Source organism: Gorilla gorilla, chromosome 5 (assembly GCF_029281585.2).
Source record: "Gorilla gorilla gorilla isolate KB3781 chromosome 5, NHGRI_mGorGor1-v2.1_pri, whole genome shotgun sequence".
NCBI lineage: Eukaryota > Metazoa > Chordata > Mammalia > Primates > Hominidae > Gorilla > Gorilla gorilla.
In genome coordinates this window covers 53,979,215-53,995,466 of record NC_073229.2, presented here as the reverse complement: position 1 = coordinate 53,995,466, position 16,252 = coordinate 53,979,215, and the positions used below count along the sequence as shown (strand labels likewise).

Below are 16,252 nucleotides of genomic sequence, written 5' to 3'. Positions count from 1 at the left end.
GCCTGTAGTCCCAGCTACTGGGGAGGATGAGGTAGGAGGATCTCTTGAGACCAGGAAATCGAGGCTGCAGTGAGCTATGATCATGCCACTACACTCCAGCCTGGGCAACAGAGATGCTGTCTCAAAATAAAAATAAAAAAAAAAGATACAGCCCTCGCTAGCTAGGAAACTTTCTTAATGGTCCTGGCCTGTTGAGGAGGAGGCTGTAGGGAATGGGAAGACAGAGGTAGGCCCCTACTGATTAAACACAACACGGCAACTACTGCCCATTAGAACATTTATTTCTCAGAGAGAAAATAAGTTTCAGACAGTCATATTATAGTAGGTAAAATTAACTTTTGTATTCTTTACAAGCATAGATTTTTCTCTGTTTATTACCTCTCTTATACCATCTGTTATAAACAATTCTAGAAAGCAAATAAAGTCACTTTCTACAATAAATAGAGCATCATGTGCTTCACAGCAGACGCGACAGAGACACATAGGCCCCGTGCCACAGCAGGATCTGAGCCGTTTCCCGTTCTAAAAGAGCATTTTAAAAAATGAGACTCAGAGAGAGACTAAAATATTCAGAGATTGAAAAATAAAGAGAGAGACTAAGAAGAGAAAGTGTTGGGGGGAAGAGATAGACATAGAAAGGGAGGAAGTCCCAAGATCTTACAACACAGGTTTAGACAAAGGTCACAGAGTCCACAGCTGACCAACTACCTGGGGAGAGGGGAAGCACTGGCTCCTTTAAATCAACGACACTGTGTGGCCACACAATGGAGGACTCCAGTAATGGAAACTATAGGCCTGAATAATTTAGAACAGTATTTTACAATTATATACACCATGTCCTTCCCTAGCCATATGCTGTATTGTTTTTATTATTATACAAAATCCAAAACCCCATCCTTTTAAGTTATAGTGTTTTGTTGGTTCCCTTTTAAACTCTGGCTCATGTCCCAAATGTATAAGAAGTTGTGGTGGTTGGTTGGTTGTATTTTTAAAAAGTCAAGTGTGTAAAAATGGCAGTGATCTCCCCAGTGACTGTTTTGTCCAAAACTCCCCTATGAAAAATTTAAAACAATTAAAAAGAATATCAGGTTAAAAATCAACATGGCAATCAGCGGCCTGCAACTGGCCCTGCGACTTTGGTGCTCAGGAGGTGAAAAGAAATGTCCAGAGAACAGACACTGAAGCCTCTGAAAGTTGTGTTGGTTTGTCAGTCAGCATTCCCCATTCACAGTTTTTTTTCCTTCCATTTTTGAGAAGGTGAAGGTGGGGAGGGGGTTGAAGAGAAAGAAGGAAGGAGGCAGAGGGTTTGAAATAAAAGTAACGCATTCCCTGGAGTTGGGAAGTGGGAGTAGCAGAGGCTAGGCGGGGCAGGGCAGAGCGCAGGCCAGGAAGATGTTTGGTGGCAGGCGCCATGCCATCCAGGTGGTAGAGAGTGAAGCTTAAGACTGCAATTGCAGAAAAAGTCCATGAGGAGAGAAGAAGGAGAAAAGGGGGAAGAGGGCAGACCCAGCTGACGAGCACAGCTCCACACAAACCACCCTCGACATCCATGTGGACAGATGGACACTCGCACACCCAGCCTGACAGGAGCCCACCCTGAAGGCTTGGACCACCTCGTGGCAGCAAAGTAAAAAACAAGAGGGGACCCGCCTTGATCCAGGGGGCACACTTGCAGAGCCGGGAAGTTGTGTCAACAGCTAAAGGGAAGGTCTGTGGGTGGGAGGTGGTGTCCTCGGGGAGGGGGTCATAGGTTGTGGGCTGGCCTCTGTCTGGGCCTGAGGAGCCTGGCAGAGACACCACCTGGCATAGCAGCTGGCCTCAAGGGGAATGAGACATTAAAGAAAAAGACCAGTGTGGTGACGGTTTCTGTCAGTTTGGCACAAGAGAAAAAGAAAAGGAATATGGGAAAGAGAAAGCAAGACTGGGCAATGGGTGCAGAAGATGGGACCGAGAAGAGGTGTGAGAATAGGCGATAAGCGGGAGAGAGAGTGAGCTTGGGGAGATTCCCCCTGGGACCCTGGCGTATCCACGGCATCTCTGGGATCAGTGTCGGAACCTCACCCGCCCTGAGGTGTAGTTAGTGGGAGTAGGATGGAGGGGGCCAGGCAGCCCCTCAAGAAGGAGCCCAGGACCTCTTGCCATCTGGGCGGGGTCCATCTCCTAAGTGGGGCCCAAGCCCCACAGCTGTTTCTACTTCTAACTGGTTCTTCAGTGAAATATCCCCTGAGGGACCTTGGGTGGGAGTTTTTGGCACACAGCAGTCCTGCCAGGAGAACCATGCAATTGGTCAAAACTGGGGCCTTGCCCTTAGTGGGGAGAAAGCCCAGTCCCTGGCCTACCATGAGAGGGGGAAGCTGCCGGCCATACATCTGGCAGGGGCAGAAGAGGCTTCTCTGTGCCCTGCGGGACGGAGGCAGGGCAAGCGGATGCAGGCCCAGCCCTGCCCTTACAGGTAGCTGGAAGTGACGAAGGAGTGGGGCCCCCGTACTCTGCTCAGGTGGATCATCGCACGGTCATAGGCCACCTGCACTGACTTGCGGATGCTGGTCTTGCGGCCTTCCAGCATCTTGAGCTTGTCCACGGTGTCTTCCACACCCAAGGGCAGGACTTTGTCCCTTGGAAGCCACTGCCTGAAATGCAAGCACAGTAAGAGGCTGGGCAGTAGTGGGTCTCACAGGGGGCTCCTGTGGCCCCACTTGGCCAGGACCAGCAAAGCCAGGGAGAGGGTACAGGGCAGAGGGAAGCAAATTGGGGGACTCCATGCAGGAGGCCACCAAGAACCTAGCAGGTCAGGACAGCAAGCAGGATATGCAGGAGTCGGGTGGGGGAATGGCATGGAATCAATTTTGCAGCTAGGTCCTTCTTTGGGCCCTTACTCTGTTTGGAGAGTTGTAAGGGTCCATAGGCTAAGAAATGCCCACCTGCTGCCCTCTGGGGCCAGCTGAGCCGCCCTGGAGGGCTCTGAGCCTCGCCTTGCCTTGGAGAATTAGGGGGCGATGGCTAGGCAGTAGAGCTGATGCCAGGAACTGATAAACTCATCTGTGGTGGGACCTGCACACTGTGTATGTGTTTTTAAAGCTGCCCAGGTGAATATAACATGTGGCTAAGGATACAGCCTTTGGAGCAAGATCTTGTTTTGTATCTCAGTTCTGGCTACAGGGTCTGGACTTTCTGAGCCTCAACTTCCTCATCTGCAAAATGGATTATGAGGGGATTAATGAAGACTTAAATGAGGATTAAAAGAGATCAGATATATAAAGCAATCTGCATAAGTACAAGGAGTAAGCACTCAATGGCAGCTACTATTATCACTGTTTTTATTAGCTAGTTCTCCCTCCTCACTCCATACAAGCTAAGGTGAAAGCACTCTCTTGTTGGTGCTAAGAGAAACCTTAAGTGTTGTAAACCATAAATGAGCAAGTCTCCTGTAGCAGACACTGCACTGGCCAGAACCCCCCTCAGGATGGAAACATGCTTCCCAGAAGCTACTGGAAGTGCTGGAAGCTCACAGGCTCTCATCTGAGTCCCTCTCTAGGAATCACCCTCCACCAAGGAAGCCTCAGGCCCAGGCCACACCCCTCCCTCGGGGCAGTGGCATTGAATAACTAGTTGGCACAGGGCAAAAAGGCACAGGCCCAATTCCTGACATCTCTTATCTTGCTGAGCCACCCAGCTCCAGATGTGCCCAGTGGATGAGCTGAGGCAGCAAGTGGGCTGTAGTTCAACTTCTGCCCAGTGCTGCATCGCTCCCGCCCCACAGCTCTCCTCAATAAGCCTCCTGATGCAAGTCTCGACCTCAGAGTGTTTCCCAGGGAATCTGATCTGCAACACCCCTCAGTTACTATTAACATGCCAAGTGCAGGCCTGTTGCTGGCAAGTGGAGACCAGGGTAACTGGTAACATCCATGGCCCCTCTGTACACCTCACTAGCACAGCACCACTGGCACAGACCCCTGGCGTGCCCCTCAGCCCCCTCACAGCAGCACCCACTAACCAGGTGCGCTTGTTGTCAAAGAAGAGGACAAGGAAGAGCTTCTCTCCAGCCTCTGCCTGTTTCTGCTCTCCCAGCTTCAGCACGTCCAGCGGGGGGACAGGTATGGGAACGCCATTGTGCAGGAGGCCCTCCCGGGGCATCTTGGGATCGATGATCTGGAGGCAGAATAGAAGATGGGCACTCAGTGAGGGAGGCCAGGGTGAGCAGTGCCCCTGCTGCAGGACCAACTGCTGAAGCACCCACACCAGGGGAGTATCAGGCCTGAGTGGGATATCTTTGATGTCCAGACCAGACAGGCAAACCCCTTCCTCCAATGTCCCTTAGGACAGAAGAGTAGAGGTCACTTTTTCTTTCCTGTCAATTTCCCCTTAGTACCTTTGCAATTCACCTCAAATGCTTGGGGGCCTTCCCTAGGTACCACGGCTATGAAGAAGGCTCTGCATCGGGAAGGCCATCCAGTTGGTTCTAACGAGGTCTCTGGTTACCCACTACCTTCCTGTCTGACTACAATCCTTCCTGATACATGGATCAGATATATTTGTGACACCTCCATGGTAAGATCAGAGAGGAGGCTCAGTGTATAGCTAGAGAATGAGCTTGGAGGTTGATGGAGAGGGGGGTATGATGTGGGTGGAAACAAGGGCCACTGGAGGCATTAATCCTTGAGGCAACAAGCTCCACAAGGGCAGCAGCTGGGCCCTTCTCCTTCAGGTTTGCTTCTGGCATCCAGCCCTGCCTTGCCTGGCTCAGAGACGGCAGGTGCTCAGCAAAATGCCTGGCAGCATCAACACAACAATCAAAATCCAGGTCCAGGGAGCACTTTCAAAGTTTCCAAAGCTCCTAATTATTCACACATCATCTCATTTCAATCTCTTGCTGATGCTGAGAAGTCTGCTAACAGGTGTTAGCTGACAAGAGGAAAACACCAAGCACAGAAGCAGAATGTAGCTGGCTAAAACCACATTGGGACTAAAACCAGACAAGGCTTGGGCCTCCACAGCCCATTGCCTCCTACACAGCCCCTGCTTCCAGAGCAGACAGCTAACAGCTCTGGGAGCAAAGACTAGGAACTTACTGAGGAAGCAGCCTTCTCCAGAGACAGAGCAATCTTACTTCCTACAAGTGGGCCCCTTCTTACAATAAAGTGCTCTCATTATTTACCTTTGCTTGTCTGCCAATTTCACTACATCCCTCTCAAGATAAGCAGCTGAAAGCAGCTGTTCTGGTTAGGAGTTTACTCTAAGGAAGAACCACCTTACCCCACCCACCAGGTGTGTAATTTGATCAAAACTCTCTGTCCCAGCCTGTCTGTCCCTCCTGGGATTGAAGTAAAGGGTCTTAACGAGAACCACCATACAAGCCCTTGTAAGCTTCCTTGATTACCAAACAAGACAGTGAGGCTACTCTGATATGTTTCCTCTTGACTAAGGCATGCTGGTTCCTGCCTTGGAACCCAGGGTGCTTGCAGAGGGTATATTGTGAAAAATTTCCCCTGAGGGCAAAAGCAAGGTGGGTAAGTCTGCCATCTGAGGACAGCTTTTGTGTCCCAAAATAATAAATGGTCCATTCATTCAATGAATACTATGCAAATGTAAAACAACATGGTAACAAAGCTTGTGATAAAACTTAACATATGTGTACATACACTATTATTACAACTATAATATGAATATGCGAACAATAAATAGAACGATACAAAATGCTTGGAGTCAACATTAGAATGGTGGGGTTTGTGTTTTTTCACCTCTATTTTTCCAAACTTCTATAATGCAGTATATTGCTCTTACAAAAAAAAAAAAACAAAAAACAAAAAACAAAAACAAGAAAAAATGTTTAAAAGACAAGAAAAAAAAGACAAGAGCCAGAAAAAATTAAAAACTTTATATCCACTATTTATGGATGCAAATACATACTGAAGAATGCATAGGAAAAAGACTAGGAGAGCATACACCAAAATAAAAACACAGGTTGTGTTCAGGTGGTGGCTGAATTTCTTTAATCATGACAAATTGTATAATTAAGAGGGTAATTAAAAAAAAAGACGAGTTTTAGACTAGTGTTTTTGCATTGTGAGGTATTCTGTTTGTTTGTTTTTTAAATCCAAACCTGCACAGCTTAATCACTTCTTTAATGACTGAGCTGGGAGTCCTGCGGTTTCACCGCTGGCAGGGCAGAGAGCCCTGTGAAGGCAGGCAGCCCCAGGCCCTAACTCTTCAGCTGCTAGGTCACAGTATGGATTTTCCCCACCTGCCACTGCTAAGGAGGGAGTAGAGTAGGCAACATGGTTTCCAATATGGCTCCAACAAACTGTATTAATACAACCTCTTTGAGCTATAATTTCCTTATCTGACCAAACAGGATCAGAATTCCTCCTCTCCTTATCTTAAAAGGCTGCTGTTAAAAGTTGCAGATATGAAGGGGCTGGGAGAAACCCAGAGTCCTGTATACATGTAAGAGGCTGGTGGGGTGGTTCCCAACCCTGGCTACAGATCATCTAGGATGTTTTCTAAAAAATATTGATGCCTCAGTCTGGCCTCAGAGAGTCTAATTTGATAGCGCTGGGGTGGAGGTGACTTGATATGGGTATTGTTTTAAAAATTTCCACAGATTATTCTGACATGCCCCAAAGGCTTAGTATCAGTGGTATCTTCCAGAGCCAGGTGGACACTACCTCCCCAACTGAGAAAGAGTTCAGAAATAACAATCAAGGTGGTAAAAATTGAATTTTTAACTGCTGCTACTATGACAGAAATGAAAAGTTTAGTTACTGCTGGTGTGAGTATAAACCAAAATGAACTTCCAGCAACTTGGCAACTTGTATCAGAATTTTGCATAGACTTTGCCCCAAGAAGGGACTCCTAAGAATTCACTGTAAGGAAATAATCATGGATGTGCACAAGGGTAAAACTACAATGATGTTTATTGCCAACTGTTTATCATAGTGAAAAATTCAAAACAATGTAAGTGACCAACTAGGGAATGGTTAAAATATGGTACATGCATACAACTGAAGACGATGCAATCATTAAAAATGATGTTGATGAAGAATGTTTAATAGCATAAGATGTGCATGTTCATGATATGCTGTTAAGTGAAAGGGAGGCTAAAAGCAGTATGGTCTCATATATATGCATATTTATACATTTTTTGTAAAAGAGTAAGTGGATATACACCCCAAGTTATCCCTGCAGGACTGTGGATGATTTTGAACTCAGAGTCTCAGAACACAGGCTTTGACATCACACATTTTAAGCCCTGGGCTCAAATTCCAACCCTGTCATTTATTAGCTGAATGACCACAAATCATCAGTTTTCTTCCTTACAAAATGTAATAATCATACTTTCCTCAGTATTTCAAGGACTTAGCATGACAAATATTTAATAAAACGTCTAAGCATTATCAGTAGCTTTAAAGATTCTCTAAAATGGGCCCTGTTACTTTTATGCATAAGGAAATAAATAAATGCTATTAAAACTCTAAGAACCCTGGCCTTGATCTGCATACTTTTAGCCTATTTTTAGTGCTCCAAGCTGGGAGCCTTGCTAGTTTGACCCACTCAGGCTGGGGCAAAACCCCCCTCCCTTCTACAGCTAAAGACACTCTGACTCCCACCACACTCTGCTGGCTTAATCCAATCAGATTAGCCCCCAAGGCAAGGCAGGGGAGATAGGAGGGTGGCGTCTGGGGCAGACTCACCAAGGCAGGGTAGGAGGGGTAGCCTCGGCACTTGGCCCACACCAGCTCCAAGGGCTCCAGGTCTCCGCGGTCTTCAAAGGGCAGCAGGAGGCTTCTGCCTGGGGGTGGGGGAGGGGAGGAGACAGCACCCAAAGGGGACTTGGAATGGTGCCCAAAAGGCCTGCCTGTGGCCTCCACTTGACTGGGGCAACCCAGGAATGAGTCACAACATCCCCTCCACCCTTCCTTTTCCCTCTCCTTTCCTTAGAAGTTAGACTGGATCAGGGGTCGGCAAACTATTTCTGTAAAGGGCCAAATAGTAAATATTTTAGCTTCTGTGGGCAACACGGCCTCTGTTGCAATTACTCAACACTGCTGTTGTTATAGCATGAAAGCAGCCACACACACCATCTATAAATGAATGAGCATGGTTATGTCCCAATAAAACTTTATTTTTTGGACACTGAAATTTGAATTTCATGTAATTTTCACGTTATGAAATATCATTCTTCTTTTGATTTTCTTTTCAATCATTTCAAAATGTAAAAACCATTTTTGGCCCATGGACCATACAAAAATAGGCAACAGGCCATAGTTTACCGACCTCTGAACTAGAACCCTAAGACAGCTTTCCCTGGAAAAATGTTAACTGCTTCATCCTCACGGCCTTAGGGAGAAGGGCCATAATCCAGCTTGGGCAATGCCACATACTGCTCTCTGGGCCTCCCTGAGTGCGGAGCCCTCATGATGGAGGCTTCATGGACAAAGATGCCAGGGAAGACATCCTGGTAAAATTACTTGCTAACTGAGTTATTTTCTGACAGGGTCACACCTGGCCATCTAGGACACCTGGATGCACAGCACTCAGCAGAGCTAAGCAGTCTGCAAGTCCTTCACATGCCTTCTTTTGTCAGAACTGAGACTGGGTATCCCTGGGGCAGGCACTGCATCCTTTCATCTTACTTTGCTCTGCACTCAACGCACTAACACATGTGAATGAGTGCTTCACAGATGCTTCTGAACACACAGAAGAACCTCTCTTTCCCTCCCCACATCTATACACTGGAATGGGCAGGTGACCACACGCAACCAAGGAAAAAAGTCCAAATCTAACAGGGTGGAAATTGTTATTTCTAAGGAAATATTACTACCTCACTTTTTTAAAAATTTTATTTATTTATTTTTTTGTAGAGATAGGATCTCACTATGTTGCCCAGGCTGGTCTCAAACTCCTGGCTTCAAGCAACCCTCCCACCTTGGCTTCCCAAAGTGCTGGAATTACAGGCATGAGCTACTGTGCTTAACTCCACTTGTAATTTTTAAAAATGTATTAAAATTATAAGATACTATTTTGCACCTACTGAATTAATAGCAGTAACAATAAAAAGATAAAATCCAATACCAAAGAGGGAGACTGAGTAGAAACTGGTACAATCACATACTACTGATGCAATTGCAGACCAAACCCATCCTTATGGAATGTAATTTGGCAGTATGTCTGAAGAGCCATTTAAAAAATGTATGAACCACCTGTTCCAGTAAATTCCTTCCCTGGGAATTTATTCTAAGAGAAATAACTTTAAAGATGAATAAAAGGATTTTAAACAAAAATATGGGTTCACTACATTACATATAATGTTAAAAGCTGGAAACAACCCAAATGCCTAACAATAGAATGGTTAAGTAAATTATAATGCATTGTTAGATACACTGTTCCAATAATATGAGATATATAAAGATTATGTGTCAACATGAAGAAAGTACAAAAAAAATCGAAAAAAGTAGAATACAAAAGTGCATGTGTTTGGGTCAGCATTTTGTTAAAAATGTGCCTAAAATAAACAGAAGGCAACACAGAAAAATGAAGACAATCATGTTACAGTGATGGAACTATGGGAGGTCAATATCCTTTGGCGTAATTTTAGTAAGCATGTGGTTTTAAAAGTAAGAATAAGATGTCACCACCAGAAGCACAAAGTGTGCCAATCCACTCCTGGCTTTGTGTGAGATGCTGTACAAATTCATTTAGACATGAGCCTGACCTTTTGGGAACTGACAGTTACAGAAAGCAATGAAACACACAGGCATGCATTCATCAACACACATACGAGAAAGAAACTGATGCTAAGGGAAAATAAAGCAGTTGGGTAAAGGAAAGAAGGAAGAGAAGCCCTGCAGCCTGTGTGTTAGATGGAAACTTCAAAGACAGGGCATCCAGGGAGCGCACACCCCTGTACAGCACGGCTGGACAGAGGTGAGCTCAGAGAACAGCCTGCTCTGCACCTGTCCCACCTAAGCACCACCCCAGGCCTCTCCCCCAGGTCCTGCCCTGCCCTTTATTCCTTTTATCCAAGGAGACAAGGCCCATAAAACTACAGGGTTATGTATGTGCGAGATTCAGTGATACAGGCTATCACTGATAACGTTTGTGAATGGGGACAGGCAGTATCCATGAAAACTACAAACACACACTTCCTTCAATTCAGTAATTCCACTTCTATAGGTACGCTCCCTATGGATATAAAATTATCTATGCATAAGGTTGCTCACTGCAACACTGGTTACGATAATAAATGAAAACAATCTAAACGTCCATCTTTTAGAGGACTGGCTAAGCAAATGATAGCATTCCTATATAATGGGACACTGGGAAGCCAATAAAAAGCACAGAAGGATCTCCAAGATATATTATTAGCTGGAAAAAAAGGAATGGTTTAGAGGAACATGTGCATATTAGGCTTCTCCACTCACTCTCTTAATTATTCATGCAAGTTTTGGCTTGTATACATATGGATTACCTCTGGAAAGATATAAAAGAAAATGCTAGCAGTTGATGTTCCAGGGAGGGGAGTGCTAGCTTTCATTATACACTCTTTTGTATCTTTTTGATTTTTATTACTATGGGCATGTATAACCTATTCAAATTTAAGATGCAATTAAAAAAAAAAAAGAGTATGATTGGCCTGGGAGAGTGCCATCTCCCTGCCCAAGGGCCCAAGAGTTTGGGGGAGCTCAAGGACTGGCTGCCTGGTACGGAGCCCCAACAGTGCAGCAGCCTGAAGAGCTGGCTCCTCAGAAGGCCTGGCCCCCTCAGTTCTGCCTGAACACTGCTCCTCACCTGAGCCATTGTAGTCAGAGTCTCCGTTCACACCTTCCAGGAAGGGCACTCGAGACAGGGCTGGCTTCCCACGGCTGCGTTTGGGGGGCGTCAGACCACTGCACACAGAGCAGGGAGAGAGGGGTGAAATGAGCAATTTCAATGACTAAAACGCCCACTCCCCTTCTCCCCTCTCCCCTCTCTGACAGGAGTGGAGCTGCAAAAACTCTTCAGGGAGGACAGTTTCTCACCTTCCCCTAAAAACTCACACTAACCCATGTTTTTGACTGAAAAGTTCCCATGAGGTTTTGAGGAACCATTTCATCTACATGGAAGGACTGAACCTGGAAGGAGTTGCTCGGTTCCCTGCTCAGGAATCTTGGACTTCATCCAAAGGAAAGGTCACACCAGTCATTTGTCAATCCTTCCAGCGTCTAAGCAGCTTTGCCATGACAGGGGCCATCTTACTTCTGCCCAGAATTCTTTGCTCTGGTTCACATCGCTTCTTCTTTAGAAACCGATTTATTTTTGAGATTCAAAAATATGCCTCTTTGCCAAATTTTCTAAAGTGGACATGTCATACTTCCTTAATTAGAAAAGACATTTTTAAATTGGAAAAAAAAAATGCACTTCTCACTTCCAAATGGTTTATGTGTGAAGTTTTTCTTGGATAGAGAGAAGTGGATTTTTTAAAGTAAAAAGTGGGCTGGGTGTGGTGGCTCACGCCTGTAATCTCAACACTTTGGGAGGCTGAGCTGGGCAGATCACGAGGTCAGAAGATCGAGACCACCCTGGCCAACATGGTGAAACCTCATCTCTACTAAAAATACACAAATTAGCTGGCCGTGGTGGCACGTGTCTGTACTCCCAGCTACTCAGGAGGCTGAGGCAGGAGAATCACTTGAACCAGGGAGTCGGAGGTTGCAGTGACCCAAGATCATGCTACTGCACTCCAGCCTGGCGACAGAGCAAGACTCCATCTCAAAAACAAAACAAAAAAAAAAGTAGACCAATTTTTGTTTCATGACTATTGCAAAGAGGCAAAATGTATATTACACAAAGACTAAAAAGTGATAAGCAAAAATTAGAATAGCAATACCAAAGCAATGTTGCAACTGAAGCCCACCCGGGCATCAGTATTTTCAAATTGTTCCCCATACAATTCTAATGTACACCGTAGCTTCTGGGCAAAAATGATATGGCTAGCACTTTTTTCCATCCAAACTTCAAAAAATAATATTACTCCTATATAACTTTAAATTTTCTCACTAAAAAATGCTTAAAGAATAGGTCATCAATCTGCAGAAAAGCAGAAATGCTTAAAGAAACCCCTAGTGGGATAAGAAACAGCCAGGAGTAGGGACTGGTTGGAGAGTAGGGTACTCCCGTTTTACTGAATCAGAACTGACTTTATTAGGAACGTATGCTAAGAAAACTTTGCTTAACCAAAACCCAATGAATCATAATTTTTCAGTAACCAGTAGTTAGGTTGGTAGTTTTTATTGCTAGTCAAAATAGAAACTGTTTGGGAAAAAACAAAAAATACCCAGTTTACATTTAGGATTTAGTTCCCATTTACCCTATAAAAATCTGCCAACATATTAGAGAAATTGAGGCCTTGTACAAATGTAAAGTGCCAGTAATTTTATCAGGAAAGCCTCTCAAAGTTCACGTCAAGATGAGAAAAAGAAAAACAAATCAAAGTTCACATCAAGAATCTGGGGAGACATCTTCAAATACAACAGAAGACAGCACAGCAACGTAGTTAAGAAATTAAACTCTTGGAGCCCATCTGTGTTCAAAACCCAGCTCTTGTTATCAGTTCTGTAACCTTCAGCAAGTTACTTAACTTCTCTGAGGCTTACACTCCCCATGTGTTGTTGTAAGGATTAATGAACAAACACACATAAAACTCTCAGTACAGCACATACCATGCAGTCAATAAACACAGCTGTAGTTATTGTCATACGAAGGATAGTAAATTTTAATGTCTTACTTAAAGTATTACAAACTGCTAATACTGTACTATAGAATGATGAGCTCTGAGAAGGATGAGCTCAATAAGATAGGATGCAACACCAAAAATAGGTCTGTATGTTCCTGATTTGTAGAAAAAAGCACAACTGACTCAATCATGGCCTGCATTTCAGCCCTTTCTCCAAGTTACCCCAGCCTAAGCAGACAACCCAACCCTACAGTTATCTTATTTACTGGTTTAACATCCATATCCATGAGAACAGACACCTTAGAAGATAATCTTCATGAAACAGGCACCTTAGTGCTTAGAACAGTACCTGGCATACAGTAGGTGTTCAGTTATCAATATTTGAATGAGTGATCTATAGAAAGCACATGTAGCACCAACCTGCTCAGACAATCATCAGAAAAGATAAACCAAGGGGTAAGTGAAAAAGGGAGTGTGGGGGATGGGTTAGTGACCAGTTCTTTCAAGGTTATTTCTAATTCTGGGATTATATGATTCTGGTCTAATAAATAAGGTCTTCCCTTATATACTTATTACCACAGTATGGGGAGAAAAAGAAAAACAACCCTTGCAGTTGAAGCCTTTGGATCTCCTATTTTAAACCCTGAAATATTAATACACACTTCCTCCAAGGGGCCCCAGATAAATCAAGGGCATTGCACTGGAGTTCTGCAGAAAGGCAAACACGCCACCTGAATTAGCAGGCTAACCAGAGCCTGGCCTTGCTTGCTCTTGTGGCTCATAGCTGAAAAGAATGCCCTTCATAGAAGAAGGGGCCAACAACACACCTTTCACTTTTAGTCAAGAGCAAGAAAAGGATAGTTTGATGGGTCCAATCCTACCCTGACCCCAACAAAGTGGGCTTCCAGGTACCTTATCTTTGAAGGGAGTCAGGAACTTCAACCCAGGGCCAGGCTAGAAGCATCGTGTAAGATTCTGAAATCTTTCTCTTTCCTGTGCCTGATAATTTTTTCCCATCTACTTCCCCTATATCTCTGGAGGCTGCAATAGGAAGCTAGGGCAACTCTGAGGGCTGGCGGGGGGTAGGGGAATCTCAGAGAAACCACAGCAGGGAACCAGTCCAGGCCAACGAGTAGCTGGGGACCCCCTCAGCCCTACCAGTAGTCCCACAGCCCAGGCAGACTGAATGCCTAAAAGAACACATGCCCAGTCTGCCTTGGAAGCACTTCAAACACAAATAGTCTTCTGGTGCTGCCCTGGGACCTTTCCTCCCCTACTCTGAACCTAAGACCCATTCAGCAGTCATGGGTGGGGCCATGACATTAGCCTTCAGGACAAGTCACTTTTCCTTTGTGGCAGTGAGAGTTTCTCATTTCTAAGAGTCCTCCCCGCCCTGGTGTCTTGCAGAACACAGAACACAGAGCAAGGGCTCCATAAGCTCTTGTGCCTGGAAGAAACTTTAAGGTCTAGTCTGAGAAATCCTCCCTTCAGATAAAAGAATGGGAAGAAATCCACCTCTTTTCAGCTCAAGGACAGCAGAAGAGCTTTGGGGCCTTTGTCTGAATAAAAGGCAATTCCAGGCCAGGCGCAGTGGCTCACGCCTGTAATTCCAGCACTTTGGGAGGCTGCGGCGGGCAGAGCACTTGAGGTCAGGAGTTCAAGACCAGTCTGGCCAACATGGTGAAACCTCATCTCTACTAAAAATACAAAAATTAGCTAGGCGTGGTGGCACGTGCCTATACTCCCAGCTACTCAAGAGGCAGAGGCAGGAGAATCACTTGAACCCAGAAGGCGGAGGTTGCAGTGAGCCGAGATTGGGCCACTGCACTCCAGCCTGGGCAGCAGAGCAAGACTCCATCTCAAAAAAAAAAAAAAAAAGGCAATTCCAAATTTCCTACTTGGTCATTTCATACACCTACACCACACCTCTATAAAGAAGCTATGACGCCCCAAAAGGCAAAGAGCAAAACCAAGTCTGTAATGGCTGGGTTGTCTAAATGTGTGTAGGGGCAGCAGGGGACTTTGGCTCAAATGTTAATTTCACTGAACAACAGGAGATTTAGCTTTTCTTATCCTCTAGAGTCCAAATTCAGCCCCACAAACCCTGTAAGCACCAGCACTACTCTTCCTCTCTCAGATCAGATCTGAGAGTCAAGGGTCACCCTGTTACCTAGGAACTCCCAAAGTTACAGATAAGAGGCCTCAGGAAATAGCAGGAGTGGGGGAAGAGAGAAAAAGGTAAGCAGGAAGAGGTTCAATCTGTAGCTGAATGGAGAGTAAAAGGAGGGGTAGCAGAGCTGCTGACAAAGCTTTGAGAATGTGTTCTTACCTGCAAGCTTCAAATGCCAGTCCACCACTGAGACCCAAACTACATTCAGAGTCAGACCCGCTTTCGGTGTGTTTTCCAAAGCCGTTGGTCATGCCTGCCGAGGACACACACAGTGAGTCTGAGTGCAGAAATCCCCCTTCCCAACACATGCTACAGGGTGAGGCAGCCACCTCAGGAGGGCTCAGTGACGAGTGGAGAGGATGGCTATTCCTTTCCCTGTGAGAAATGGGTCTTGGGTGATAGAGAAGAGCTGATCAAGATAAAAGTTTGGGGGAAAATATTGCTGGCTAGGGCAAGGAGCAGACACTGCAATTTCCTTCCCAACCTTCTGCTTTTTGTTTAAGGAAACCATAGCACACAGCTCACTCAGCTACTGTCATTTGGCTACACAGGGAGATACTAAGACTTCTCCTACCCTGGCTGGCTCACAAGTCCTTGGATCTGCTTCTAATTTCAAACCTCGATTATCAGGTAGCCTTCTCTGCCTTTTTCAGAAGCCCAACCACCTTGCCTCTTCAGATAAAGACTCACATAACCTATGCATCACACAGCTGGCAACAGCTAGTTTGATTCTTTGGGGGTGGTGTCAAGAGAGACTAGAGATGGATAAGGGCCCTTTGTCAACCACACCCTGAGATATCTCACAGGGCTAATCCAAAGTGAGGATGGGGGCACTCTTCAGTGGAACTAAAGCAGCCCGGAACTTCCTGGGAGGGAGAGTCACAACCTGGGGTTCTAGGCTGGGCTCTGAAACACAGGTTCCTTTTCTCTTGCCTTGAGGTCTCTTGACCTCTCCTTTGGTGAAGTGAAGATAATACCTTACTTACTTACTATTCAGTATGTATGAGAGAAGGTCTGTTTATAGTGGGGAGCCCTTCAGAGGCGAATGAAGGCTGTTTGGTCATCCCAGGTATATGACCTTGAAGTGAAGGCGTCCACTCTCCTATCTATCCAATTTATTTTTCTATTTTTTGAGATAGGGTCTCGCTCTGTTGCCCAGGCTGGAGTGCAGTGGTGTAAACAAGGTTCACTGGAGCCCCAATAGCATGGGTTCAAGTGATCCCCTGCCTCAACCTCCTGAGTAGCTGTGACCACAGGCATGCGCCCTATGCCCAGCTAACTTTTTAACTTTGCAGAAACAGGGTCTTGCCATGTTGCTCAGGCTGGTCTCGAGCTCCTGGGCTCAAGTAATCCTTCTGCCTCAGCCTCCC

General features: G+C 45.5%; 1 protein-coding gene across 10 annotated transcripts in view; it reads right to left on the bottom strand.

Annotated features, from left to right (window-relative positions):
- Window positions 1-263: 263 nt before the first annotated feature.
- BRPF3 (bromodomain and PHD finger containing 3) overlaps window positions 264-16,252 on the bottom strand; it is a 35,630-nt gene continuing 19,641 nt past the window's right edge. For 3 of the 10 annotated variants that reach the window (XM_004043888.5, XM_019029949.4, XM_019029948.4), the window contains exons 9-13: window positions 15,042-15,135; window positions 10,789-10,886; window positions 7,692-7,789; window positions 3,995-4,149; window positions 264-2,630 (exon numbers count right to left, since the gene is read on the bottom strand). In XM_004043888.5, coding sequence (XP_004043936.1) covers window positions 2,447-2,630; window positions 3,995-4,149; window positions 7,692-7,789; window positions 10,789-10,886; window positions 15,042-15,135 — 629 coding nt within the window. In that variant the 3' untranslated portion in view covers window positions 264-2,446. Of the gene's footprint in view, window positions 3,192-3,994; window positions 4,150-7,691; window positions 7,790-10,788; window positions 10,887-15,041; window positions 15,136-16,252 lie in introns of those variants that run through there. The other 7 variants (XM_055390290.2, XM_063707562.1, XM_019029951.4 and 4 more) reach the window with 7 other exon arrangements.